We start from the raw sequence: 26,877 nt of genomic DNA, 5'->3' as shown, positions 1-26,877 counted from the left end.
TTTTTAATAGTAACTAGTCCCACAAAGTGGTGCATAATATCATAATGTTGTTGATGTGGTTCAACTCAGTTTTTTTCTCTCCTGTTTCTTAAATGTAAGCTCTCGGGGAGTTTACTCAATCCACTAAGCACCGTGACTATTATTATAAGCTTCTGCCCGAGGACTCCTTGACTCACTTGAGAGAGTACTGTTCTATTTGTGTAGAAGGGATTGTGCTGGTAATATAGTATGCATTCTCAATGGCACCCTATTCCCCATGTAGTGCACTACTTTTGACTAGAACCCTATGTGCCCTGGTCAAAAGTAGTATAGTACTAAGGTAATAGGGTGCCATTAGTGATCCATCATAGTCTCCCATTAGGAGAGAGTTTAGGACTGACTCTTATGTACTGTCTGTGTTACTTCACTTATGGTTGCAGTGTCAGAACTCATGTACTGTCGTTTTTATAGCACCTTTCAGGCTTTTCTCGACTCGTCACTTCAATTAGTGTTCTTGCGGGGGGGGGGGGGGGGGTCTCTTGTACATTTGAGGCTGTGTTATTTTCTATAACATCTGTCTGTCTGTCTCTCTATTTCAGATATTCCGTCGAGGGCTTTTTGGACAAGAACAAGGACCCACTCTTCCAAGATTTCAAGCGGCTCATGTATAACAGGTGTCTCCTCTGCACACACACGCTTTACAGAATGATAAAGTTCTTGAAAAATGAGTTCCCGTTACCCTGCTTCTCTTGCTCCTCTTCTCTCCTAGACTACCTCATCCTGTCTGTACAGTACCCTCTGCTCTCCTCTTCTCTCCTAGACTACTTCATCCTGTCTGTACAGTACCCTCTGCTCTCCTCTTCTCTCCTAGACTACCTCATCCTGTCTGTACAGTACCCTCTGCTCTCCTCTTCTCTCCTAGACTACTTCATCCTGTCTGTACAGTACCCTCTGCTCTCCTCTTCTCTCCTAGACTACTTCATCCTGTCTGTACAGTACCCTCTGCTCTCCTCTTCTCTCCTAGACTACTTCATCCTGTCTGTACAGTACCCTCTGCTCTCCTCTTCTCTCCTAGACTACCTCATCCTGTCTGTACAGTACCCTCTGCTCTCCTCTTCTCTCCTAGACTACTTCATCCTGTCTGTACAGTACCCTCTGCTCTCCTCTTCTCTCCTAGACTACTTCATCCTGTCTGTACAGTACCCTCTGCTCTCCTCTTCTCTCCTAGACTACTTCATCCTGTCTGTACAGTACCCTCTGCTCTCCTCTTCTCTCCTAGACTACTTCATCCTGTCCTTACAGTACCCTCTGGTCTCCTCTTCTCTCCTAGACTACCTCATCCTGTCTGTACAGTACCCTCTGCTCTCCTCTTCTCTCCTAGACTACTTCATCCTGTCTGTACAGTACCCTCTGCTCTCCTCTTCTCTCCTAGACTACTTCATCCTGTCCGTACAGTACCCTCTGCTCTCCTCTTCTCTCCTAGACTACTTCATCCTGTCCGTACAGTACCCTCTGCTCTCCTCTTCTCTCCTAGACTACCTCATCCTGTCTGTACAGTACCCTCTGCTCTCCTCTTCTCTCCTAGACTACTTCATCCTGTCTGTACAGTACCCTCTGCTCTCCTCTTCTCTCCTAGACTACTTCATCCTGTCTGTACAGTACCCTCTGCTCTCCTCTTCTCTCCTAGACTACTTCATCCTGTCTGTACAGTACCCTCTGCTCTCCTCTTCTCTCCTAGACTACCTCATCCTGTCTGTACAGTACCCTCTGCTCTCCTCTTCTCTCCTAGACTACTTCATCCTGTCTGTACAGTACCCTCTGCTCTCCTCTTCTCTCCTAGACTACTTCATCCTGTCTGTACAGTACCCTCTGCTCTCCTCTTCTCTCCTAGACTACTTCATCCTGTCTGTACAGTACCCTCTGCTCTCCTCTTCTCTCCTAGACTACCTCATCCTGTCTGTACAGTACCCTCTGCTCTCCTCTTCTCTCCTAGACTACCTCATCCTGTCTGTACAGTACCCTCTGCTCTCCTCTTCTCTCCTAGACTACTTCATCCTGTCTGTACAGTACCCTCTGCTCTCCTCTTCTCTCCTAGACTACTTCATCCTGTCTGTACAGTACCCTCTGCTCTCCTCTTCTCTCCTAGACTACTTCATCCTGTCCGTACAGTACCCTCTGCTCTCCTCTTCTCTCCTAGACTACTTCATCCTGTCTGTACAGTACCCTCTGCTCTCCTCTTCTCTCCTAGACTACTTCATCCTGTCTGTACAGTACCCTCTGCTCTCCTCTTCTCTCCTAGACTACTTCATCCTGTCTGTACAGTACCCTCTGCTCTCCTCTTCTCTCCTAGACTACTTCATCCTGTCTGTACAGTACCCTCTGCTCTCCTCTTCTCTCCTAGACTACCTCATCCTGTCTGTACAGTACCCTCTGCTCTCCTCTTCTCTCCTAGACTACTTCATCCTGTCTGTACAGTACCCTCTGCTCTCCTCTTCTCTCCTAGACTACTTCATCCTGTCTGTACAGTACCCTCTGCTCTCCTCTTCTCTCCTAGACTACTCATCCTGTCTGTACAGTACCCTCTGCTCTCCTCTTCTCTCCTAGACTACTTCATCCTGTCTGTACAGTACCCCTCTGCTCTCCTCTTCTCTCCTAGACTACTTCATCCTGTCTGTACAGTACCCTCTGCTCTCCTCTTCTCTCCTAGACTACCTCATCCTGTCTGTACAGTACCCTCTGCTCTCCTCTTCTCTCCTAGACTACTTCATCCTGTCTGTACAGTACCCTCTGCTCTCCTCTTCTCTCCTAGACTACCTCATCCTGTCTGTACAGTACCCTCTGCTCTCCTCTTCTCTCCTAGACTACTTCATCCTGTCTGTACAGTACCCTCTGCTCTCCTCTTCTCTCCTAGACTACCTCATCCTGTCTGTACAGTACCCTCTGCTCTCCTCTTCTCTCCTAGACTACTTCATCCTGTCTGTACAGTACCCTCTGCTCTCTAACTCTTCTCCTCCTAAGAACCTATAGACTACCTCATCCTGTCTGTACAGTACCCTCTGCTCTCCTCTTCTCTCCTAGACTACCTCATCCTGTCTGTACAGTACCCTCTGCTCTCCTCTTCTCTCCTAGACTACTTCATCCTGTCTGTACAGTACCCTCTGCTCTCCTCTTCTCTCCTAGACTACTTCATCCTGTCTGTACAGTACCCTCTGCTCTCCTCTTCTCTCCTAGACTACTTCATCCTGTCTGTACAGTACCCTCTGCTCTCCTCTTCTCTCCTAGACTACCTCATCCTGTCTGTACAGTACCCTCTGCTCTCCTCTTCTCTCCTAGACTACTTCATACTGTCTGTACAGTACCCTCTGCTCTCCTCTTCTCTCCTAGACTACTTCATCTGTCTGTACAGTACCCTCTGCTCTCCTCTTCTCTCCTAGACTACTTCATCCTGTCTGTACAGTACACTCTGCTCTCTCTTCTCTCCTAGACTACTCATCCTGTCGTACAGTACCCTCTGCTCTCCTCTTCTCTCCTAGACTACCTCATCCTGTCTGTACAGTACCCTCTGCTCTCCTCTTCTCTCCTAGACTACTTCATCCTGTCTGTTACAGTACCCTCTGCTCTCCTCTTCTCTCCTAGGACTACTCATCCTGTCTGTACAGTACCCTCTGCCTCCTCTTCTCTCCTAGACTACCTTCATCCTGTCTGTACAGTTAACCTCTGCTCTCCTCTTCTCTCCTAGACTACTTCATCCTGTCGTACAGTACCCTCTGCTCTCCTCTTCTCTCCTAGACTACTTCATCCTGTCTGTACAGTACCCTCTGCTTCCTCTTCTCTCCTAGACTACTTCATCCTGTCTGTACAGTACCCTCTGCTCTCCTCTCTCTCTCCTAGACTACTTCATCCTGTCTGTAAAGTACCTCTGTTCTCCTCTTCTCTCCTAGACTACTTCATCCTGTCTGTACAGTACCCCTCTGCTCTCCTCTTCTCTCCTAGACTACTTCATCTGTCTGTACAGTACCCTTGCTCTCCTCTTCTCTCCTAGACTACTTCATCCTGTCTGTACAGTACCCTCTGCTCTTCCTCTTCTCTCTAGACTACTTCATCCTGTCTGTACAGTAACTGCCTCTCTCTCCTCTATCTCTCCTAGACTACTTGGGCATTCATCCTGTCTGTACAGTACCCTCTGCTCTCCTCTTCTCTCCTAGACTACTTCATCATGTCTGTACAGTACCTCTGCTCTCCTCTTCTCTCCTAGACTACTTCATCCTGTCTGTACAGTTACCCTCTGCTCTCCTCTTCTCTCCTAGACTACTTCATCTGTCTGTACAGTACCCTCTGCTCTCCTCTTCTCTCCTAGGACTACTTCATCCTGTCTGTACAGTACCCTCTGCTCTCCTCTTCTCTCCTAGACTACTTCATCCTGTCTGTACAGTACCCTCTGCTCTCCTCTTCTCTCCTAGACTACTTCATCCTGTCTGTACAGTACCCTCTGCTCTCTCTTCTCTCCTATACTACTTCATCCTGTCGTACAGTACCCTCTGCTCTCCTCTTCTCTCCTAGACTACTTCATCCTGTCTGTACAGTACCTTGCTCTCCTCTCTCTCAGACTACTTCATCCTGTCTGTACAGTACCCTCTGCTCTCCTCTTCTCTCCTAGACTACTTCATCCTGTCTGTACAGTACCCTCTGCTCTCCTCTTCTCTCCTAGAATACTTCATCCTGTCTGTACAGTACCCTCTGCTCTCCTCTTCTCTCCTAGACTACCTTCATCCTGTCTGTACAGTACCCTCTGCTCTCCTCTTCTCTCCTAGACTACTTCATCCTGTCTGTACAGTACCCTCTTGCTCTCCTCTTCTCTCCTAGACTACTCATCCTGTCTGTACAGTACCATCTGCTCTCCTCTTCTCTCCTAGACTACTTCATCCTGTCTGTACAGTACCCTCTGCTCTCCCTCTTCTCTCCCTAGACTACTTCATCTGTTCTGTACAGTACCCTCTGCTCTTCCTCTTCTCTCCTAGACTACTTCATCCTGTCTGTACAGTACCCTCTGCTCTCCTCTTCTCTCCTAGACTACTTCATCCTGTCTGTACAGTACCCTCTGCTCTTCTCTTCTCTCCTAGACTACTTCATCCTGTCTGTACAGTACCCTCTGTTCTCCTCTTCTCTCCTAGACTACTTCATCCTGTCTGTATAGTACCCTCTGCTCTCCTCTTCTCTCCTAGACTACTTCATATCCTGTCGTTAAGTACCCTCTGCTCTCCTCTTCTCTCCCTAGACTACTCTCATCCTGTCTGCTACAGTACCCTCATGCTCTCCTCTTCTCTCCTAGACTACTTCATCTGTCTGTACAGTACCCTCTGCTCTCCTCTTCTCTCCTAGTACTACTTCATCCTGTCGTACAGTACCCTCTGCTCTCCTCTTCTCTCCTAGACTACCTCATCCTGTCTGTACAGTACCCTCTGCTCTCCTCTTCTCTCCTAGACTACTTCATCCTGTCTGTACAGTACCCTCTGCTCTCCTCTTCTTCCTAGACTATCCTGTCTGTACAGTACCCTCTGTTCTCCTCTTCTCTCCTAGACTACTTCATCCTGTCTGTACAGTACCTCTGCTCTCCTCTTCTCTCCTAGACTACCTCATCCTGTCTGTACAGTACCTCTGCTCTCCTCTTCTCTCCTAGACTACCTCATCCTGTCTGTACAGTACCCTCTGCTCTCCTCTTCTCTCCTAGACTACTTCATCCTGTCTGTACAGTACCCTCTGCTCTCCTCTTCTCTCCTAGACTACTTCATCCTGTCTGTACAGTACCTGCTTCTCCTCTCTCTCCTAGACTACTTCATCCTGTCTGTACAGTAACCCTCTGCTCTCCTCTTTCTATCCTAGACTACTTCATCCCTGTCTGTACAGTACCCCTCTGCTCTCCTCTTCTCTCCTAGACTACTTCATCCTGTCTGTACAGTACCCTCTGCTCTCCTCTTCTCTCCTAGACTACTTCATCCTGTCTGTACAGTACCCTCTGCTCTCCTCTTCTCTCCTAGACTACCTCATCCTGTCCTTACAGTACCCTCTGCTCTCCTCTTCTCTCCTAGACTACTTCATCCTGTCTGTACAGTACCCTCTGCTCTCCTCTTCTCTCCTAGACTACTTCATCCTGTCTGTACAGTACCCTCTGCTCTCCTCTTCTCTCCTAGACTACTTCATCCTGTATGTACCAGTACCCTCTGCTCTCCTCTTCTCTCCTAGACTACTTCATCCTGTCTGTACAGTACCCTCTGCTCTCCTCTTCTCTCCTAGACTACTTCATCCTGTCTGTACAGTACCCCTTGCTCTCCTCTTCTCTCCTAGACTACCTCATCCTGTCTGTACAGTACCCTCTGCTCTCCTCTTCTCTCCTAGACTACTTCATCCTGTCTGTACAGTACCCTCTGCTCTCCTCTTCTCTCCTAGACTACTTCATCCGTCTGTACAGTACCCTCTGCTCTCCTCTTCTCTCCTAGACTACTTCATCCTGTCTGCTACAGTACCCTCTGCTCTCCTATTCTCTCCTAGACTACCTCATCCTGTCTGTACAGTACCCTCTGCTCTCCTCTTCTCTCCTAGACTACTTCATCCTGTCTGTACAGTACGCTCTGCTCTCCTCTTCTCTCCTAGACTACTTCATCCTGTCTGGACAGTACCCTCTGCTCTCCTCTTCTCTCCTAGACTACTTCATTCCTGTTCCGTACAGTACCCTCTGCTCTCCTCTTCTCTCCTAGACTACCTCATCCTGTCTGTACAGTACCCTCTGCTCTCCTCTTCTCTCCCTAGACTACTTCATCCTGTCTGTACAGTACCCCTCTGCTCTCCTCTTTCTCTTCCTCAGGCAATACTTCATCCTGTCTGTACCCAGTCACCCCTCTGCTCTCCTCTTCTCTCCTAGACTACTTCATCCTGTCTGTACCAGTACCCTCTGCTCTCACTCTTCTCTCACTTAGACTACCTCATCCTGTCTGTACAGTACCCTCTGCATCTCCCTCTTCTCCCTCGACTTACTTTCCTCTGTCTGCTACAGTACCCTCTGCTCTCCTCTTCTCTCCTAGACTACCTCATCCTGTCTGTACAGTACCCTCTGCTCTCCTTCTCTCTCACTAGACTACTTCATCCTGTCTGTTCCAGTACCCTCTGCCTCTCCTCTTCTCTCCTAGACATACTTCCATCCTGTCTGTACCGTACCCTCTGCTCTCTCCTCTTCTCTCTAGACTACTTTCATTCCTGTTGTTACAGTACCCTCTGCCTTCCTCTTCTCTCCTAGACTCCATTCACTCCTGTCTGTACAGTACCCTTCTGCTCTCCTTTCTCTCCTAGGTACCTACTTCCATCCTGTCTGTACAGTACCCCTGCTCTCCTCTTTCTCCTTTCAGGCTGTTCTAAACTCTCTTCAAACTCTTACATTTGAGCCTGTGTTCGCTTTTATAACCTCCTTCCATCTCTTTCTCTCTTCTCTCTCTCTCATTCTGTAGTTCCAACCCTGTGCTGAAAGAGATGTGGCCAGATGGTCAGCTGAGCATCACAGAGGTCACTAAACGACCCCTGACTGCAGCCACCCTCTTCAAGAACTCCATTGTGGCCCTTGTGGATAAACTGGGCTGCAAGGTCAGTGGTGGTTGATTGCAGACTGGTTGTATTGGGCAACTCCTCATAGCGATAAAAGTTCAGTCTGTTCATGGTGACTCTGGTGTGCTTGGTAGGTTTGATGTTTGTCCCACTCCTACTTTTCTCCCAACTTTTTGGCAATATAGTATGGATCCGTGTTGCTTGGCAATGGCTGTCAAATCAAGGCCACTCATCCGTCACTCTCCATGCTTTTTATCTAACATGAGCTTAACCTCTCTGTCATCATCGTCCTCTGGACATTGTGGACTAGCCACACCTGTGTTTCTAACAGCTGGACGAATCAACCAGCTCCTAGAAATATGGATAACGTTGTCAGAGAGATAACAATGTCTGTTTTTGAGAGGTCAGTCAGATACTGACAAACTGCAGGGATGATTACTGAGACACACACACACACAAAAATACCCCAAAACACAGCCTGGTACGGTTGCCACCCGGCTGCCTGTGGTCCTATAAGCCTCTCCCTGGGGGGTCTAGTCTATCTATCTGTCCTGTGAGAAAATGCCTGGACACAAGACATACCACCACTACATTAATGAGATGGCAGTCTGCTACACAGACAAGACTGGTCCTGTATCCCACACAGACCTGTGCCACATCTACAGTATATGTGATGTAATATCCTGTATCTCACACAGACCTGTGCCATATCTACAGTATATGCAACGTTTTAGACATATGAGTGATAAAGCATGTCTTACAGCACATGAGGAATTTGTTTCTACATGAGGTGATATGTCTCCCTGTAACCCTGACTGAGATGTGACATTTCCTGGTGTTATTTTGAGATGACCGACTCGTGCTTCAGTGCTTCTCTGTGAGGATGGGCTAGGCCAGTGTGCATGGAGAGGGGACGGGGACGGGACGGACACATTGGGGACAGTTTTTAGGTCATGTTGAAGGACTGAATGCCCTGATTGTTAGTCCCAGGGGGACACCTGTACCCAATCTGACCTACCGCCTCTCAGCTCCTCGTTCTACCCCTCCCAGTCTGACTGCCTCCTTTCTCAAGTCTCTGATGAACTGAGCTAAAATTGTTGTGCTGGTGTGTGTGTGTGTGTGTGTGTGTGTGTGTGTGTGTGTGTGTGTGTGTGTGTGTGTGTGTGTGTGTGTGTGTGTGTGTGTGTGTGTGTGTGTGGTGTGTGTGTGTGTGTGTGTGTGTGTGTGTGTGTGTGTGTGTGTGTGTGCTCTGTTCCACTGTATTCATCCTGCAGGGGGCAGTAAATGAGAGACAGACCACAGAACACTAAGAACAGAGAGAACAAAGTACTGCATCCCAAATGGCACCCTATTCCCTATATAGTGAACTATGAGCCCTTGTCAAAAGTAGTGTTCTTCAATGGAAATAGGGTGTCATTTGGAACACACAACATGCCCATTCCCTTGACAAGAAGATGTGTCCCTTAATATGTCCCAACAAGCTCCTGTCTGGCACACAGAGGTAGCACAAGGACATACTGTATGTGTCCCAAATGGCACCCTATTCCCTACATAGTGCACTACTTTGACCAGAGCCTCACATGGCTCTGGTCGAAAGTAGTGCACTTTATAGGGAATAGGTTACTAATTGGCATGCTACCACTATCTGTGCACTTTAAAAACTAGTATTATGCCATTTTAAGAGTTTAATAGTCTCTTTCTGTAGGACAGATGCGCTGTGAGTTTGGCCGCGCTAGACTTTAATGATGCATTGATATTCTAATAGAATTGGATGTATTTCTGCATGATTGCACAAGGCAGATTCAGTCCTCTTTGGGATGGCTATGTTCCACTGAGTTCTGTACAGTCTGGTCCATGCCAAGTTGACTACAGAGCCAACTTGGGCAAAATAGGTATTTCTAATGTTTGTCACTATTTTGCTTTTGGACTCTTACCACTATTATAACCAGTATAGGTTATTCTGTCTATTACAGGAGCTGTACTATGTGATACTACAGTAATACACAGTATTTGACTGTTCCACTACTCTCTGTATTGTGAGAGCGGTACTATATGGTTACAGTATCTCCTACACAGTACATAGATGCAGTAAAGAGGTCAATGGAACTCGACCAAAACAATGGAAATGCCATGGAAATGCGTAGGGGAAAGGGCCATGAAGATCCTGAATCTCCTCATTGCCCTCAAGCAAAATTTGCCTACTGAATATTTAAGCTATTGTTTATACAGTGGGGGGAAAAAGTATTTGATCCCCTGCTGATTTTGTACGTTTGCCCACTTACAAAGAAATTATCAGTTTATAATTTTAATGGTAGGTTTATTTGAACAGTGAGAGACAGAATAACAACAAAAAAATCCAGAAAAACACATGTCAAAAATGTTATAAAATGATTTGCATTTTAATGAGGGAAATAAGTATTTGACCCCTCTGCAAAACATGACTTAGTACTTGGTGGCAAGACCCTTGTTGGCAATCACAGAGGTCAGATGTTTCTTGTAGTTGGCCACCAGGTTTGCACACATCTCAGGAGGGGTTTTGTCCCAATCCTCTTTGCAGATCTTCTCCAAGTCATTAAGGTTTCGAGGCTAAAGTTTGGCAACTCGAACCTTCAGCTCCCTCCACAGATTTTCTATGGAATTAAGGTCTGGAGACTGGCTAGGCCACTCCAGGACCTTAATGTGCTTCTTCTTGAGCCACTCCTTTGTTGCCTTGGCCGTGTGTTTTGGGTCATTGTCATGCTGGAATACCCATCCACGACCCATTTTCAATGCCCTGGCTGAGGGAAGGATGTTCTCACCCAGGATTTGACGGTACATGGCCCCGTCCATCGTCCCTTTGATGCGGTGAAGTTGTCCTGTCCCCTTAGCAGAAAAACACCCGCAAAGCATAATGTTTCCACCTCCATGTTTGACGGTCGAGATGGTGTTCTTGGGGTCATAGGCAGCATTCCTCCTCCTCCAAACATGGCGAGTTGAGTTGATGCCAAAGAGCTCCATTTTGGTCTCATCTGACCACAACACTTTCACCAGTTGTCCTCTGAATCATTCAGATGTTTATTGGCAAACTTCAGACGGGCATGTATATGTATTCTTGAGCAGGGGGACCTTGCGGGCGCTGCAGGATTTCAGTCCTTCACAGCGTAGTGTGTTAACAATTGTTTTCTTGGTGACTATGGTCCCAGCTGCCTTGAGATCATTGACAAGATCCTCCCGTGTAGTTCTGGGCTGATTCCTCGCCGTTCTCATGATCATTGCAACCCCACGAGGTGAGATCTTGCATGGAGCCCCAGGCCGAGGGATATTGACAGTTCTTTTGTGTGTCTTCCATTTGCGAATTATCGCACCGAATGTTGTCACCTTCTCACCAAGCTGCTTGGCGATGGTCTTGTAGCCCATTCCAGCCCTGTATAGGTCTACAATCTTGTCTCTGACATCCTTGGAGAGCTCTTTGGTCTTAGCCATGGTGGAGAGTTTGGAATCTGATTGATTGATTGCTTCTGTGGACAGGTGTCTTTTTTACAGGTAACAAGCTGCGGTTAGGAGCACTCCCTTTAAGAGTTTGCTCCTAATCTCAAACTCCTAACCTGTATAAAAGACACCTTGGAGCCAGAAATCTTTCTGATTGAGAGGGGGTCAAATACTTATTTCCCTCATTAAAATGCAAATCAATTTATAACATTTTCGACATGCGTTTTTCTGGATATTTTTGTTGTTATTCTGTCTCTCACTGTTCAAATAAACCTACCATTAAAATTATAGACTGATCCTTTCTTTATCAGTGGGCAAACGTACAAAATCAGCAGGGGATCAAATACTTTTTTCCCCCACTGTATGTGTATTTCACAATATGTTGAGGTAAGAATCTGAGTATAATGATTGTATGGATGTCAACAGAAATACATGTTCTTGTCATCGTAACTGCATTACGGTTAAAAACAACTTTGACTACCACCCCTGATTTCTGTATGCTAGCTATTTTACCAGCTTATACAAAAGGGAGTTATCATTTAGCAGTCACTTCTTCATAACATGAAAAGGGACAACTTCTAAATGTTATGCAGTGAAAACAGCCCAAAATATCGAAATCGGACTTCAGTAACCACATTGTGGGCCTGTTACAGTACATCAATTATGATGGATTTGACGAATATCCACTTTGTTAGATCAGATTTGTTGAATGTGCGCCAATCCGGCGTCCTTCTATCCCCGCGGTCTGCGTTCCATTGACCTCTTTACTGCATCTATGACAGTGTATTGTATCCTGTTGGACTGTGACTGTGTTCGCTGTATTGTAAGAGCCGTACTATGTGTTACTGCACAGTTTTCGACTCTGTTGTGTATTGCAGTATTACAGTATTATATTAGAGGATTCTGTGTGTTGTATTCTAGGAGCCATACTTATTGACTGTGTATTATTCTGTGTATTACAAGAGAGGTACTATGTGAGACTGTACTACACAGTATATAACTATGCTGTTAATGACTTTGTGTTTTGTATTGTAGGAGCCATACTATGTGCGCTGCATCAAGCCCAATGAGATGAAGTCTCCCGTGCTGTTTGACGACGCCCGATGCCAACACCAGGTGGCGTACCTGGGCCTGCTGGAGAACGTCAGGGTGCGGAGGGCAGGGTTCGCCTACCGCCAGCCCTACGCACGCTTCCTACAGAGGTCAGAGGTCATGCACACCCTGAGGTCTAACGTCATTGGGGCGAAAGCATTACATTAAGAATGAGTCATTTCTCAGCAATTAGAGTCATTGTCCGTGATTTTAATAACATTCTGCCACAGTATTCATGTGAATAACAAGCTTCATATGACTGTGTTCAACCATGTGTATAACAGAGGAATTTAAATCTGTCCAATGTCCAATCCTAGCCTCAGTGCCACTCTGTTTGTTCCATCATTCCAACTCCTTGTCACTCATTGTCGTGTTTAGCACAACTGCCTGTATCTTGAACTCTTCATCTTCCCTCCTGTGTGTACTGTAGGTATAAGATGACGTGTGAGTACACCTGGCCCAATCATCTGATGGAGACAGACAGGGAGGCAGTGGAGGCTATTGTTACGCAGCACGGTTTCCAGGACGACGTGGCGTATGGACACACCAAGCTGTTTGTGCGAACACCTCGGTCCCTTTTCACGCTGGAGCAGGAGAGAGCTGCGCTCATCCCCATCCTGGTGCTGTTCCTACAGAAGGTAGGGGCCCCTAGTGGCCGGAGGCTGTACTGACAGTAAAAGTTTACAAACTGGGTTGTGTTCAATCAATGGGGAGAAAATGCTATATATCTGTCTTGCCAAATGTACATTTTCTCCTGTTTGGTTTTACTGAACAAACCCCTGCTTTCAGATACTCCACACACAATTCTATGGCATTTATCCTGAATTTATATTTCCTGTTACTTTCATAGACCAAATTATTCCTGTATGAAAACAGACAGAGATGCATTTAATTGTCCAAGGACCCATGGCATTGGCAGTTAGTCCTAATTAAAACCCCATCAACAGCTTGCGTGTCAGAATGTGAATCATACAGCAGCATCCACATCTTATTAAGACCTCTGCATTTAAAGGGGCAATCCGCAGTTGAAACAATAACAAAGCCACTGTTTCAGTAAAAAGCTGAGGGATGGGGCTGGAGAAATGTAACCACTCTCAAATTCATAGAAAGTCCTATGGATGCAAGGACTGACCATCAGCGATTTTTTTAATTACATGTAAAAAATGTTTTACAAACAGAGTAAAACAAACTTATATTTTAGGTTCTGATGGGGTACGACAGTTGAACTAAGCTAATTCGGTATTTATAAGTTAAATTCTTCAAGAATCCATGGGTACATATCATTCATTTACAAGTCCAAAAATGGATGTTACAACTGCAGATTGGCCCTTTAAAAGAAAAGCTTTTAATGTGTCTACAGCTTGACGATGATCTGGCTCCCAGTCACAGCTTGAGTCCCAAATGGCATCCTCTACCTTTGTAGTGCACTACGTTTTTTTACCAGCGCCCTTAGCACAAAATAGGGAATTGGGTGCCATTTGGGATGTGTTATATTCAACTCAGTGTGATTCATCTGCTGAGTCAAATGGAGATCGCTCTGATAACAATAATTGGGATAATGAATGCGATCAGAGCCATCGTTACATTACATTTCATTAATTATTCTCTTCTTCTTGCTCTGTGATTGTGAATTAAATGCCCTGCTTTTCTCTCTGACCCAATTCAGGGACTGCGTCCCAAATAACTCCCTATTCACTATATAGTGCACTACACTGTATGGGCTCTGGTCAAAAGTAATGCACTATATAGGGAATATGTTGCAATTTGGGACGAAACCCGGATGAATCTATCTGCAGCTAAGCCTCTCTAACTGGAACAGAACATTGTCTGGAACTCAGCAGAAGTCTAACCCAGACAGTCTCTGGACAGACTTTGATTTGTCCCACACAGAAAAATCAATGGTGTACATTTAACTCAGAAAGTGTTAAATGTACACTATTTTCAGTGAACATATGAGCCTTGCTGAACTGGTGTTAAAATAACACCTTTGAAAGAGTTAAAGATTTAACTCTGTTGCGGTGTTCCCCATTTAACTTTTGAAGTGTTCAAATGAACTTTATTGTGATGTTTGCATAGCTCTACTGTAGAGTGATACGCAACACTTACAGTGTAAAACATAACACTTGATTTAGAGTAAACTTGACACACTTTGCGTAGTGCTAACGCTGTTACACTTTCTCAGTGTAAGAAATTAACACTTGTTGTGTTACAGTAAATCATTTTGGGGTGTTGTTTTAACGCTGTATGGTCTAAAGCCTGATTTGCACATTTCCCGGGTGCCTTTTCTTTTCGAGTGAATTGTAGAGTTACCACCCATGACTGTATTTGTTATTGACAGAGATATGGTTATTGAATTCTTTCATTTTAAAGACCTGTGGCTTTCATTAAGTGAGTACCTAGGCAAATGTTATCATTAAAATTGAACTCTATGACAATACAGCACTTATATCATTAGGCTTTACTTTGATGGCCAAGTTTAATCCTCACACAGTGCTGTTAGGAAACTCCTTATCACATTATGCTGGCTTGTAAAGTGATGTGTAATTCATATTGGATTTCAGACAGAATTATGATACCCAACAGTTGGGATTTTTATTCACCTGCAAGGTTAGGAAAGTTGATACGAAGACTACTGTTCCGTTTAAACTGGAACAACCATTTCAGTAATGGGTGCAATAAATCTAACCAACTGATTGGATTAGTTTAGAAAAATGTATGTTATTTAGCCTTGTGTAGCATAAGATTAATCAATCAATGTACATGCAAAAACAGAGATATTAAAAACAACCCTAAAGAATATATTTTACAATAGAGCATTCTGGGAAATATGATAAGGATGGGCGTGGTTTTTATGGGACTGTTTTACTCTCCAAGTGTAAAACAATAACTCTGGCTATTAACACCAACACTGGGGTTTCATTTACACCACTGGGTGTCAATTTCACTCTTACAGAGTGAATTTAACACCTAAATCAACACTAGAAATGTTACACTGAAAAATTAACACTGGCAAATTTGCTTTGCAGACTTTGATTTGACAACTAGTCTACCTGTCACCCTTGTTTCTTCCGCTTCCTCCTTTGTTTCACCTTTTATTAGTATTTTCCTAACTTGCTACTTCAATTGAGTGCCCACTGAAAAGTGTGGACCCGTATAGACACTGGAACAACACTGACAGTATTGATTTAACACTGGAGAATTTGCTGTGCTCCATCTCTCTCTCTCACTCTGACTCTCTCACTTTCACTCCATCCCTCACTCTCTCTTTTGCTCTCTCTCTCCCTCCCTCCCACCCTCTCTCCCCCAGGTATGGCGCGGGGCACTGGCGAGGATGAGGTGCCAGCGTATGCGTGCCATCTATGCCATCATGGGCTGCTACAAGCGCTTCAAGGTCAAGGCCCACTTCTGGGAGGTAGAACGACGTTTCACCAACGTACGCAACATGGCTGACTATGGGAAGAGCGTGGAGTGGCCCACGCCGCCGGCAGCCCTCGCACAGTTCGACAGCATCACTCAACAGCTGCATCGCAGGTCAGTCAGCCCCCGTAGTTACCACAACGAGAAATAGAATGTGCATGCATTTATATCAGGGGAAAACGACTGCCCCCTCTCATTGAAGCCATGAAGTTCAAGGCCGACCGCCGTACTGCAGGCATTGTTAGTAGAAAACAGCATTCTCCATTATAGTGAATGGAAAACTGGCAATCTTCGTGTAAATAAAAATATGTTTAGAAGACAATCATGGTACCAATAATTGCTTCTAATACACCAGATGTATGTCCTTGAACCGATTATTTTTCAATCATACACAGAAGATACTTTAAGGATCTTTTAGTTGCTAATGGCAGGCTGCAGTACCTCGGTCTGCCTTTAATTTGGAGTTACTCAATGGGAGGGGGCAGCACGGAGCTAGCCTGCAACGTCACTTCCTGGATGTCTCCATGAGACTCCATCTTAACCGACTTCATTTGGCTTCAATGCACTATTGAGTCTTAAAATAAGAATGAATGGTGTCACGTGATCAATGGCTTTGTTCGTTTATATATTGTCATTGGTTTTATATGTTTGGGGTCACTTAGAAATGTACTTGTTTTGAAAGAAAAGCAATATTTTGTCTATTAAAATAACATAAAACTGATCAGAAATACAGTGCAGTGTAATGGCTGTTGAAGGGAGTAGACCAAGGCGCAGCGTGTTGAGTGCTCATCATAATAATTTTAATAGAACACTTTAAACAAAACAAGAAAATGAACAACAGCCAAACAGTTCTGTCAGGAACAAGAACTAAACAGAAAGTAACCACCCACAAAACCCAAAGGAAAACAGGCTGCCTAAGTATGGCTCCCAATCAGAGACAACGATATACAGCTGTCCCTGATTGAGAACCATACCCGGCCAAAACAAAGAAATACAAAACATAGAAAAAAGGACATAGAATGACCACCCTAGTCACACCCTGGCCTAACCAAAATAGAGAATATAACCCTCTCTATGGCCAGGACGTGACATGCAGACATTGTTAATGTTATAAATGACTATTGTAGCTGGAAACGGCAGATTTTTATGGAATATTTACATAGGCGTACAGAGGCCCATTATCATCAACCATCACTCCTGTGTTCCAATGGCACGTTGTGTTAGCTAATCCAAGTTTATCATTTTAAAAGGCTAATTGATCATTAGAAAACCCTTTTGCAATTATGTTAGCACAGATGAAAACTGTTGTTCTGATTAAAGAAGCAATAAAACTGTCCTTTAGACTAGTTGAGTACCTGGAGCATCAGCATTTGTAGGTTCGATTACAGGCTCAAAATGGCCAGAAACAAATAACTTTCTTCTGAAACTCGTCAGTCTATTCTTGTTCTGAGAAATGAAGGCTATTTCATGCGAGAAATTGCCAAGAAACTGAAGATCTCGCTGTGTTCTACTCCCTTCACAGAACAGCGCAAACTGTCTCTAACCAGAATAGAAAGAGGAGTGGGAGGCCCTGGTGCACAACTGAGCAAGAGGACAAATACATTAGAGTATCTAGTTTGAGAAACAAGTCCTCAACTGACAGCTTAATTAAAAAGTACCCGCAAAACACCAGTCTCAACGTCAACAGTGAAGAGGCGACTCCGGGATACCTCTGTCCAGTGTCTGTGTTCTTTTGCCCATCTTAATATTTTATTTTTGGCCAGTCTGAGATATGGCATTTTCTTTGCAACTCTGCCTAGAAGGCCAGCATCCCGGCCAGTCACCTCTAGCTAACACACTGTGCCATTGGAACACAGGAGTGATGGCTGCTGATAATGGGCCTCTGTATGCCTATGTAGATATTCCATAACAAATCTGCTGTTTCCAGCTACAATAGTCATTTACAAAATGAACAATGTCTACACTGTATTTCTGATCAATTTGATGTTATTTTAATTGACCTTTTTTGTTGCTTTTCTTTCAAAAACAAGGACATTTCTGAGTTACCCCAAATTTTTGAACGGCAGTGCATATTTTGGTAACTACAGTAAGGAAGTCTGTAATTATCTTAGTGGGCAGAAGGGCACGGGACATTACATTTTTACATTTTAGTCATTTAGCAGACGCTCTTATCCAGAGCGACTTACATTTCATTCATTTCATTTCTTTTTTTCCGTACTGGCCCCCCGTGGGAATCGAACCCACAACCCTGGTATTACAAACACCATGCGTTGCAAACACCATGCTCTACCAACTGAGCTACAGGGAAGGACATGTTCTTTCTTCACTATAAAATGTAGTTACTGTTCATTTCAGGCCTATACACAGGTTATTTTTGATCTTATCTGACAGAGTGTGGTTAAGAATGAATGACAGCACTTTTTTCTGCAACGTCTTTGATGTATTCTCTGTTATACATGTTTGTTCCCAGGTGGCGTGCCAGGCAGATAGTGAAGAACATCCCTCCGTCTGACATGGGGGAGGTGAGGGCCAAGGTGGCTGCTCTGGGGGCTCTGAGTGGGGAGAGGAAGGACTGGGGCTGTGGCCGACCCTGGGAGAGGGACTACCTGTCTAACGTGAGTCACAACACGTTAGCTGTATGTCAAATGACCTCCTAGCTCCTCCTTCCAGCATATTGCTTCCACCTATCCAATCCTCTCATATCTACAGGAGTGGCCAGAGAATAAGGGCAAGGGTTTGAATTGTAATTCAACAGTTGGCTAACATACTCACATGTCTTCCTATCATCATACATTGTTTATAGTATTTCAACAAATAGTAAAATGTGAAAATTAAATTTGTATCTGTGTCGCGGAAGATGGAGAAGGTAACTTTCACAACAACTTTTTGCAACGTTCATATTCTGTCCCCATGGGTTGGCCCAAGTACAGTTCTGTAAAAGAAATCTAGACGGCACTGTACATTGAAACACTAATACAACATCATACACACACTCACCCGGGAGAGGATATATGGATGCCTGGTGCCCAAAATGTATGACGAATGACTCGCAACGAGAGATGAGTGGGGACAAATGGAGCTACATTGCCACTTCCCTCTCCTTATTGCAGGACAGCGGTGCTCGGCAGTCCGTGAGTGAGAGCGAAGGACACACTGTGCCCCGTGTTGTTGTGTTGCCGTGTTGCAGTTGTTGTGTTGCAGTGCAAACTCTCCCTATTGAGCAGTAGACTGTATCACGGTGACATTCAGATGGTTACTATTCTACCAAATACTAATATTACAAGTTATTTCTCTTGTGGTCTGCTATCCTACTCGAAATACAATTAAGTGAGATGGAACAAATTGGCCACGTAGCTACCGGTGGGAATTGGGAAGCACCTCGATACAACACCGTTGTACTGGTCATTCGCTTGTCGTTACGTTAGCTAATTGGCATGTCATGGTGACCAATACTACAAGTTCTTTCTCCTTGGCCCATTGAAAGAAACATCACTTTCCTTTACAAGTTTTAACTAGTGCCATTCTGCTGTTGTTGCCAGATAGCCAGCATAAACTAGCTAGCTGGGAAGGGCTCATCATCAGGACGACTGACTGAATCCAATCCGTTGCTCTCCACTCGACACTCAGTTGCACGATGTACTATACGTCGTCAATGTGGGCACCAGGCGTGTCCATATTCACCTCATTTTCAACGGAAGTCCTCCACCAAACAGAACGTTTCGGACATTGTTTTGTTTCCATGTTCATAAATAAGGTGAACCGACTCTCCCCACTCACCCTGACTAGTACACGGGGAGATGGGGAGTTCCTGAAAATACAATGACATCATTGAGGAAGCATTATTTACATTTTTTAATTTAACCTTTATTTAAGTAGGCAAGTCAGTTAAGAACAAATTCTTATTTACAATGACGGCCTACACCAGCCAAACCCGGACAACGCTGGGCCAATTGTGCGCTGCCCTATGGGACTCCCAATCATGGCCAGATGTGATACAGCCTGGAATCGAACCAGGGACTGTAGTGACCCCTCTTCCGAGTGGGGCTCCCGAGTGGGTCTCCCGAGTGGTCATCCATCCCATGAAGGAATTCTTGTGATAAACCACATGACCAGCAGTTGCCATGTGACTCAATTTGACTGCTTAAGTCAAAGGCAGCCACAATCAGTCTCATTCTAATGGGTCTCACTCACGCCTCGCTTACGGGTTAATCCAATGGCGTTTGGTCTGTAGAGCCATGAAAGGCCCCTCTAGGTATCATATTAATCACTCAATCAATCAGTCAGTTAGTTGGTCCTCGAGTGGTCTGTGGATTGTGTTCCAAATGACACTCTTTTCTCTACATAGTGCACTATTTTTGACCAGAGCCCAATGAGCCCGGATAAAAAGTGTAGACTGGGACGTCATTTTTGCATATTGCTCTTCTTCAAATTCCTAAATAAATTCCCTTTAGGCAGGGCAGTAGATGTGGAAAAGCTATGTTAAGTTACAATACAACTACACTGCCATAAAAGCCATGACCCATCTCTAAATGCTCCTCAAAGTCAGTGTCTAATATCATTTCCCTCAGGCTGTGGTTTTTGATCTGCTGGTCTCAGAATATCAGTGATACAAGCTTGAAAGAGAAGGTTATAAACAGTGTTATGACTAATGAGGAGATGCTGTCCTAGCTGGTAGCAGTGTAGATGGTGGGTCGTGTAATATTAGCCTTGTTCCACCAAACAAGAGCGCAGCAATCAGGATGGTGGATCAGGCTGGTGTAATATTGTTTACGTCCCAAATGGCACCCTGTTCCCTAGATGAGCTCAATGGTCAAAAGTAGTGCACTATATAGCATATAAGGTGCCATTGGGCCCTGGTCAAAAGTAGTCCACTTTAAAGGGAATAGGGTATGGGCCCCGGTCAAAAGCACTATATAGGGAATAGAGTGTAATTTGGAATGCATCCCTAATGTGTACCTTTGTAATGTGTCTCTTTGATTGCAGGTGAGGGACTGCCCTCAGACCAGCTCTAACTTCATACGGATCTCCAAAGAGCTGAGAAACAAGGACCAGTACAACCAGGTCCTCTTCTCAGGGTTCTGTAGGAAGGTGTGTTACAGTACCATAGCCTACTGTACTGTACTGCCACAAAGAGTTTCTTTCTCTCTCTCGTTGTTGTTCTGTGTCTCTCTATCTCTATCTCTCACTCTCACTCTCACTCTGTCTGTCTGTCTGTCTGTCTGGCTGTCTGTCTGTCTGTCTGTCTGTCTGTCTGTCTGTCTGTCTGTCTGTCTGTCTGTCTGTCTGTCTGTCTGTCTGTCTGTCTGTCTGTCTGTCTGTCTGTCTGTCTGTCTGTCTGTCTGTCTTGCTTTAGCTAGCACTTTAACTTCAGATATAGGCTCAGTTCCAGACACAGTACAATATAGTAAACCTGCCAGTACATATCCACTGGACATACCACAGCAGTCGTGGGTACTGACCACTTGACCTCCTTATCAGGCTATGAGATAAACTGTTTTTCAGAAGACAGGACCCCACATCCAACCTAGTTATTATGACTATTTTAATTACCATCCTTGTTGGATAGGTGTGTAGGGAATGCATGAAATTATATAAACTATAAACCCATCATCTTCAATAGACCTTTTTGTCCTGACATATCTGTCCTGGATTATGTTTTGTCTGGTTTAATCTCCTGATATATTCTGAAGATGTAGAACAGAATAGAACATAGAAAACAGAAATGTAGATAAGCTTGAATTTGTTTGAAATCTCCTCTTGTTCCCTTGTTCTACCCCACCCTCTCTATCTTGCTCCCCCTTCTCGCTCTCTTTATCTCTCTCTCTGTCTATATCTGTCTGTCTCTCTCTCTTTTTCTTTTTCTCTCTCTCTTTCTATCTCTTCCTCTCTCTCAGGTGAATCGGTTCAATAAAAGCACAGACCGAGCCTTGTTTATTACGGAAAAACATATCTACAAACTGGACCCCAAAAAACAGTTCAAGGTGTTGAAAAGACTGCCTCTAGAGAGTGTGAGTACTGGCTCAGAAGAACTCTACACACACACACACACCTTGGGTCATACAACCGCACGTATACTTCATTTGATCATTCTTTTGTTGCTGATAATTGTTCTGCACAGCAGGAAATGCAAACGTAGTATTCAAGAGTTAAAAAGGCTTCTAAAGTTTGTAATTTCCACTTTAAAATGCCAGACTTTATTTGCCCTAACAATTTTTTTTATCAACCCCTACAACAAATGCCAATTAATTATAATCCACATAATAATTCACATTTCCTCTTGCTGCAGGATTATTTTCCTGCTGTAGCAAACTGGCTCAAATTAATTTCCTACATCTGTAAACTTTCCCAATGTGTCAATGAACATACACTCTCTAGTCCTTCCCTTGAGTTCCCACTTTACACCCTCTTATACCCATTGCCTTGGTATTACTTTATAACATGAGATACATCCCAAATGGCACCCTATTCCATACACAGTGTGCCATTTAGGATGCAAACATGAACAATGGCTGTGCTCTCTGTCTGTATGTGTGAGTTAAAGTGACCCAGGTCAGATGAGAGAGGGAGGGAGGGAGTGAGCGAAGTAGGAAGGGAGAGAGGGAAGGAGGGAGAGGGGGACAGACGGGAGAAAGGCTGAGGAGCGGTACAGTGCTGCACAAAGGAGGGACGTGTGTGTTCTGTGTGTTTTCTGTGTGTATGTGTGAGTGTGTGTCTTCGGTCACAAAATGCGGCACTGCAGTGTGGGGCGGGCCCGTCTTATTTCACGAGCTGATCTGAGAAATTGGATCAGGGATCTCTCTGGGGCGCTGCTCACAAGGACAAGGAGGAACCTGGAATAGAGAGGGAGAGAGAGAGATAGGGAGAGAGAATGAGAAAGAGAGACTGAGACCGAGTCCAAGGAAGAGAAAAAAGTGACCGTGAAAGACATAGAGACAGAGAGAGGGAGAGAATGAGGGATGGAGTGACAGGGAGAGAGAAACAAATAAAGAGAGAGCGAGAGCTCCATGTGGGACATGACAGTGTGTGACTGGGACAGTCTCTGCCTCAGTGACAGTCAGTCAGGTACTGTACTGTACTGTACAATAGAACACCACACTACTCACAATACGCACAATGTGTCTGTGTGTGTTTTGGCCTGGAGGCTGTGCATGTTATAGAACAGACTGTAGGTTTAGGTAAAAGATCAGGCAGTTAATTACACAGTATTACTTAATGAGGTACAACACAGCTGGACACCAGTTAGGATAGAACACAACCATGCCATGGGGGAGAAACAGTACAGCTGGAAAGTTATCCAAAGCAATATCACTACCCCATTAACCTATAGGATGGCAATAGAATATGGCTTAGTACTATAAATCACTTTCAACTGAGTTTTACTTAGAATGTATGAATTACAGGACACAAAGTTGTGTTTATGGTGCGACTAGCTCACAACTAACTGTCTGACTCACGACATTACAGTGTAGTTCCACATGGTAATGTACTAGAGCTCACGCCTTGTAAAAGGGTTAGTGCTATCTGGTATCCTTGGGACGTCCCTACCCTAACCCGAACCTTAACCATAACCCTTACCTAAGCCTAACCCTATCTTTAACCCTTACTTAACCATTTTAAATGTCAACTTCAATGGGGTGACATCAGAGTTGGGCCGTCCCAAGGATCCCGTTTAGACTTTTCCTTTGTAAGAGGAAGTGGAAGACAGGATTCAACAGAGAATCTCTTTCTACTGCTCTGTGTGATGCATGTATGTTGTGACAGGTAGTATGTCTGCCCCATTTAGCATGATGCCCAACAAAATAGTAATACCTCAACACTGTTCTCTACTATGACTATGCTTGCATCCAAAATGGCACCCTATTCCCTATAAAGTGCACTACATTTGACCAGAGCCCCATGGGGAACCATGAAGGGAATAATCCAATCTCCCCTAGCGCACACACACACACACACACACACACACACACACACACACACACACACACACACACACACACACACACACACACACACACACACACACACACACACACACAGAGACCACAACAAATGCATAATGGATAGAGAGAGTAACCTGTGTTTTGTTTTAGGAGGAACTATTAATGTGTGAGCCTGTGTGTGTGTGCATGTGAGTCTGTGTGTGAGCCTGCGTGCATGCGTATGTGTGTGTTTGTGTCTGTGTGTATCTAACCCCTCTGTGTCTGTCTATCCCCCAGATGACAGGCCTGAGCATCACTGCAGGTGTTGACCAGATGGTGGCGCTACACACCTCCTCCCAGGATGATGTCCTTCTCTACATCCAGAGAGGAGAGCTGTGCCCCAACCAGGACCGCATCGGGGAGCTGCTGGGAACGCTCATTGACCACTTCACACGGTCAGTGGCCGCTGTCAGGAGGTGTTGGGTTTAGACTACAGAGTGGAGCCGAGTTGAACCAAGCCAAACCAAATTTTACTGAGCTGGCCTGGTTAAGCATTAACTGTATACAGTGACGACCTGTTAGCGTGGTCAAACCAGCCTGAACAATGGTGAGTGCAGCATTCACTGGTTTAACTATGGTTTAACTATGCTACACAGGTATTGCGTTCGGTAAAGACTGGGATTGGATTTAGACTACTTTTCAAGGGCTTTTCAAACTACTGAGCCGAGCCGAGCTGTACAGGTCACTTCTCCCAGATTTTTCCCAGGATTCGAACTGGCAAGGTTCCTGGTTCGCATCTCTAACCGCAGGCTACCTGCAACCCCTATGGTATTTATCTCTGTTATAATTACAGTACCAGTCAAAAGTTTGGACACACCGGCTCATTCCAGGGTTTTTCTGTATTTTTACTATTTTCTACATTGTAGAATAATAGTGAAGGCATCAAAACTATGAAATAACACATATGGAATCATGTAGTAATAAAAAAATTGTGAAGCAAATCAAAATAGATTTTAGATTCTTTAAAGTAGCCACCCTTTGCCGTGACGACAACTTTGCACACTCTTGGCATTCTCTCAACCAGCTTCACCTGAAATGCTTTTCCAACAGTCTTGAAGGAATTCCCACATATGCTGAGCACTTGTTGGCTGCTTTTCCTTCACTCTGCGGTCCAACTCATCCCAAACCATCTCAATTGGGTTGAGGTCAGGTGATTGTGGAGGCCAGGTCATCTGATACAGTACTCCATCACTATCCTTCTTGGTCAAATAGCCCTTACACAGCTTGGAGGTGTGTTGGGTCATTGTCCTGTTGAAAAACAAATGATAGTCCCACTAAGCGCAAACCAGATGGGATGACGTATCGCTGCAGAATGCTGTGGTAGCCATGCTGATTAAGTGTGCCTTGAATTCTAAATAAATCGCCAACAGTGTCACCAACAAAGCACCCCCACACCATCACACCTCTTCCTCCATTCTTCATGGTGGGAACCACACATGCAGAGATCATCCTTTCGCTTACTCTGCGTCTCACAAAGACACGGCGGTTGGAACCAAAATCTCAAATTTGGACTCTTCAGACCAAAGGACAGATTTCCACTTGTCTAATGTACATTGTTTGTGTTTCTTGGCCGAAGCAAGTCTCTTCTTCCTTTTGGTGTCCTATAGTAGTGGTTTCCTTGCAGAAATTCGACCATGAAGGCCTGATTCATGCAGTCTCCTCTGAACAGTTGATGTTGAGATGTGTCTGTTACTTGAACTCGGTGAAGCATTTATTTGGGCTGCAATTTCTGAAGCTGGTAACTCTAATAAACGTATCCTCTGCAGAAGAGGTAACTCTGGGTCTTCTCTTCCTGTGGTGGTCCTGATGAGCGCCAGATTCATCATAGCGCTTGATGGTTTTTGCGACTGCACAATTTTTCTGGATTGACTGACCTTCATATCTTAAAGTAATGATGGAGTGTCATTTCTCTTTCTTACATTTTTTAAAAATGTTTTAGTCATTTAGCAGACGCTCTTATCCAGAGCGATTTACAAAAGTGAATGCATGCATTTCATACATTTTTTTTTCTTCTTTTTTCTCCCTACTGGCCTCCCGTGGGAATCGAACCCACAACCCTGGCGTTGCAAACACCATGCTCTACCAACTGAGCCAAAGGGAATGTCAGCTCTCATCCGACTGGTATAACTTTACCTTTGCTAGATAATAAAAAAAAACACGTTCATTGGCTAGCTACCTTTAACTACTTGCCTGTTCGTTAGCTAGCTAGGTTAGCTTTCAGCTGACTGGTTTTAGCTAGTTACAGTCAGAGGCTAGCTGCTGTACTTTGTCCAAGCACGCTAACGTTAGCTAGGTAACATTAGCTAGCTAACCAATCAAAATACCTGTTTGCATTTATTGATTGACCACAGTTAGCTATATACACAATAGCCTAGGCTTGTTCGCATACAATTCGGGTGAAAAACATGGCCCACCTTGCCTGGCGAGGATTCATTCTCCTCACCGCCCGAATGTACTCCAGATTGCGGTGGTCAGTCCAAATGAGAAAAGGGTGTTTAGCCCCCTCAAGCCAATGCCTCCACGTTTTCAGAGCCACCAGCTCGCAGTCCCCCACATCATAGTTTCGCTATGCCGGGCTGAGCTTCTTCGAAAAGAACGCACAGGGGCGGAGTTTAGGTGGCGTACCCGAGCGCTGAGACAGCACAGCTCCTATCCCAGCCTCGGATGCGTCCACCTCTACTATGAACTGTAAGGAGGGATCAGGATGAGCCAACACTGGAACCGAAGTAAACATAGCCTTCAGTTGATTAAAAGCCCTGTCCGCCCCAGTTGACCACTGCAGTCACACTGGTCCCCCCTTAAGCAGTGAGGTACTGGGAGCCGCTACCTGCCCAAAGCCCCGGATAAACCTCCGGTAGTAGTCGGCAAACCCTAAGAACCGCTGCACCTCCTTTACCGTGGTTGGAGTCGGCCAATTACGCACGGCTGAAATGCGGTCATTCGCCATCTCCACCCCTGACTCTGACAGACGATACCCTAAGAAGGAGACGGACTGTTGGAAGAACAAACATTTCTCAGCCTTCACATACAGGTCATGCTCCAACAGTCTACCAAGCACTTTGTGCACCAGAGCCACATGTTCGGCGCGTGTAGCGGAGTATATTAGAATGTCATCTATATACAACACTACACCCTGCCCGTGCAGGTCCCTGAAAATCTCGTCTACAAAGGATTGGAAGACGGATGGAGCATTCATCAACCCGTACGGCATGACGAGGTACTCATAGTGCCCAGAGGTGGTACTAAATGCCGTCTTCCATTCATCCCCCTCCCGGGTACGCACCAGGTTGTAAGCACTCCTGAGATCCAATTTGGTGAAGAAGCGCGCCCCATGCAATGACTCGGTCACACT

The 26,877-nt window shown here is 45.0% G+C and overlaps 1 protein-coding gene across 1 annotated transcript in view; it reads left to right on the top strand.

Annotated features, from left to right (window-relative positions):
- The window catches only part of LOC115175619 (unconventional myosin-Ig), a 62,118-nt gene that overhangs the window by 16,945 nt on the left and 18,296 nt on the right, over nt 1-26,877 (top strand). The window contains exons 13-21 of the mRNA XM_029735001.1: nt 579-653; nt 7,476-7,608; nt 12,073-12,239; nt 12,560-12,767; nt 15,437-15,660; nt 18,017-18,161; nt 20,530-20,634; nt 21,441-21,554; nt 23,763-23,920. Of these exons, the coding sequence (XP_029590861.1) occupies nt 579-653; nt 7,476-7,608; nt 12,073-12,239; nt 12,560-12,767; nt 15,437-15,660; nt 18,017-18,161; nt 20,530-20,634; nt 21,441-21,554; nt 23,763-23,920 (1,329 nt within the window). The remainder of the gene's footprint in view (nt 1-578; nt 654-7,475; nt 7,609-12,072; nt 12,240-12,559; nt 12,768-15,436; nt 15,661-18,016; nt 18,162-20,529; nt 20,635-21,440; nt 21,555-23,762; nt 23,921-26,877) is intronic.

Source organism: Salmo trutta, chromosome 36 (assembly GCF_901001165.1).
Source record: "Salmo trutta chromosome 36, fSalTru1.1, whole genome shotgun sequence".
Taxonomy (NCBI): Eukaryota; Metazoa; Chordata; class Actinopteri; order Salmoniformes; family Salmonidae; genus Salmo; species Salmo trutta.
The sequence above is the reverse complement of the archived record's forward strand: the minus strand, read 5'-3'. Positions and strand labels throughout refer to the sequence as shown.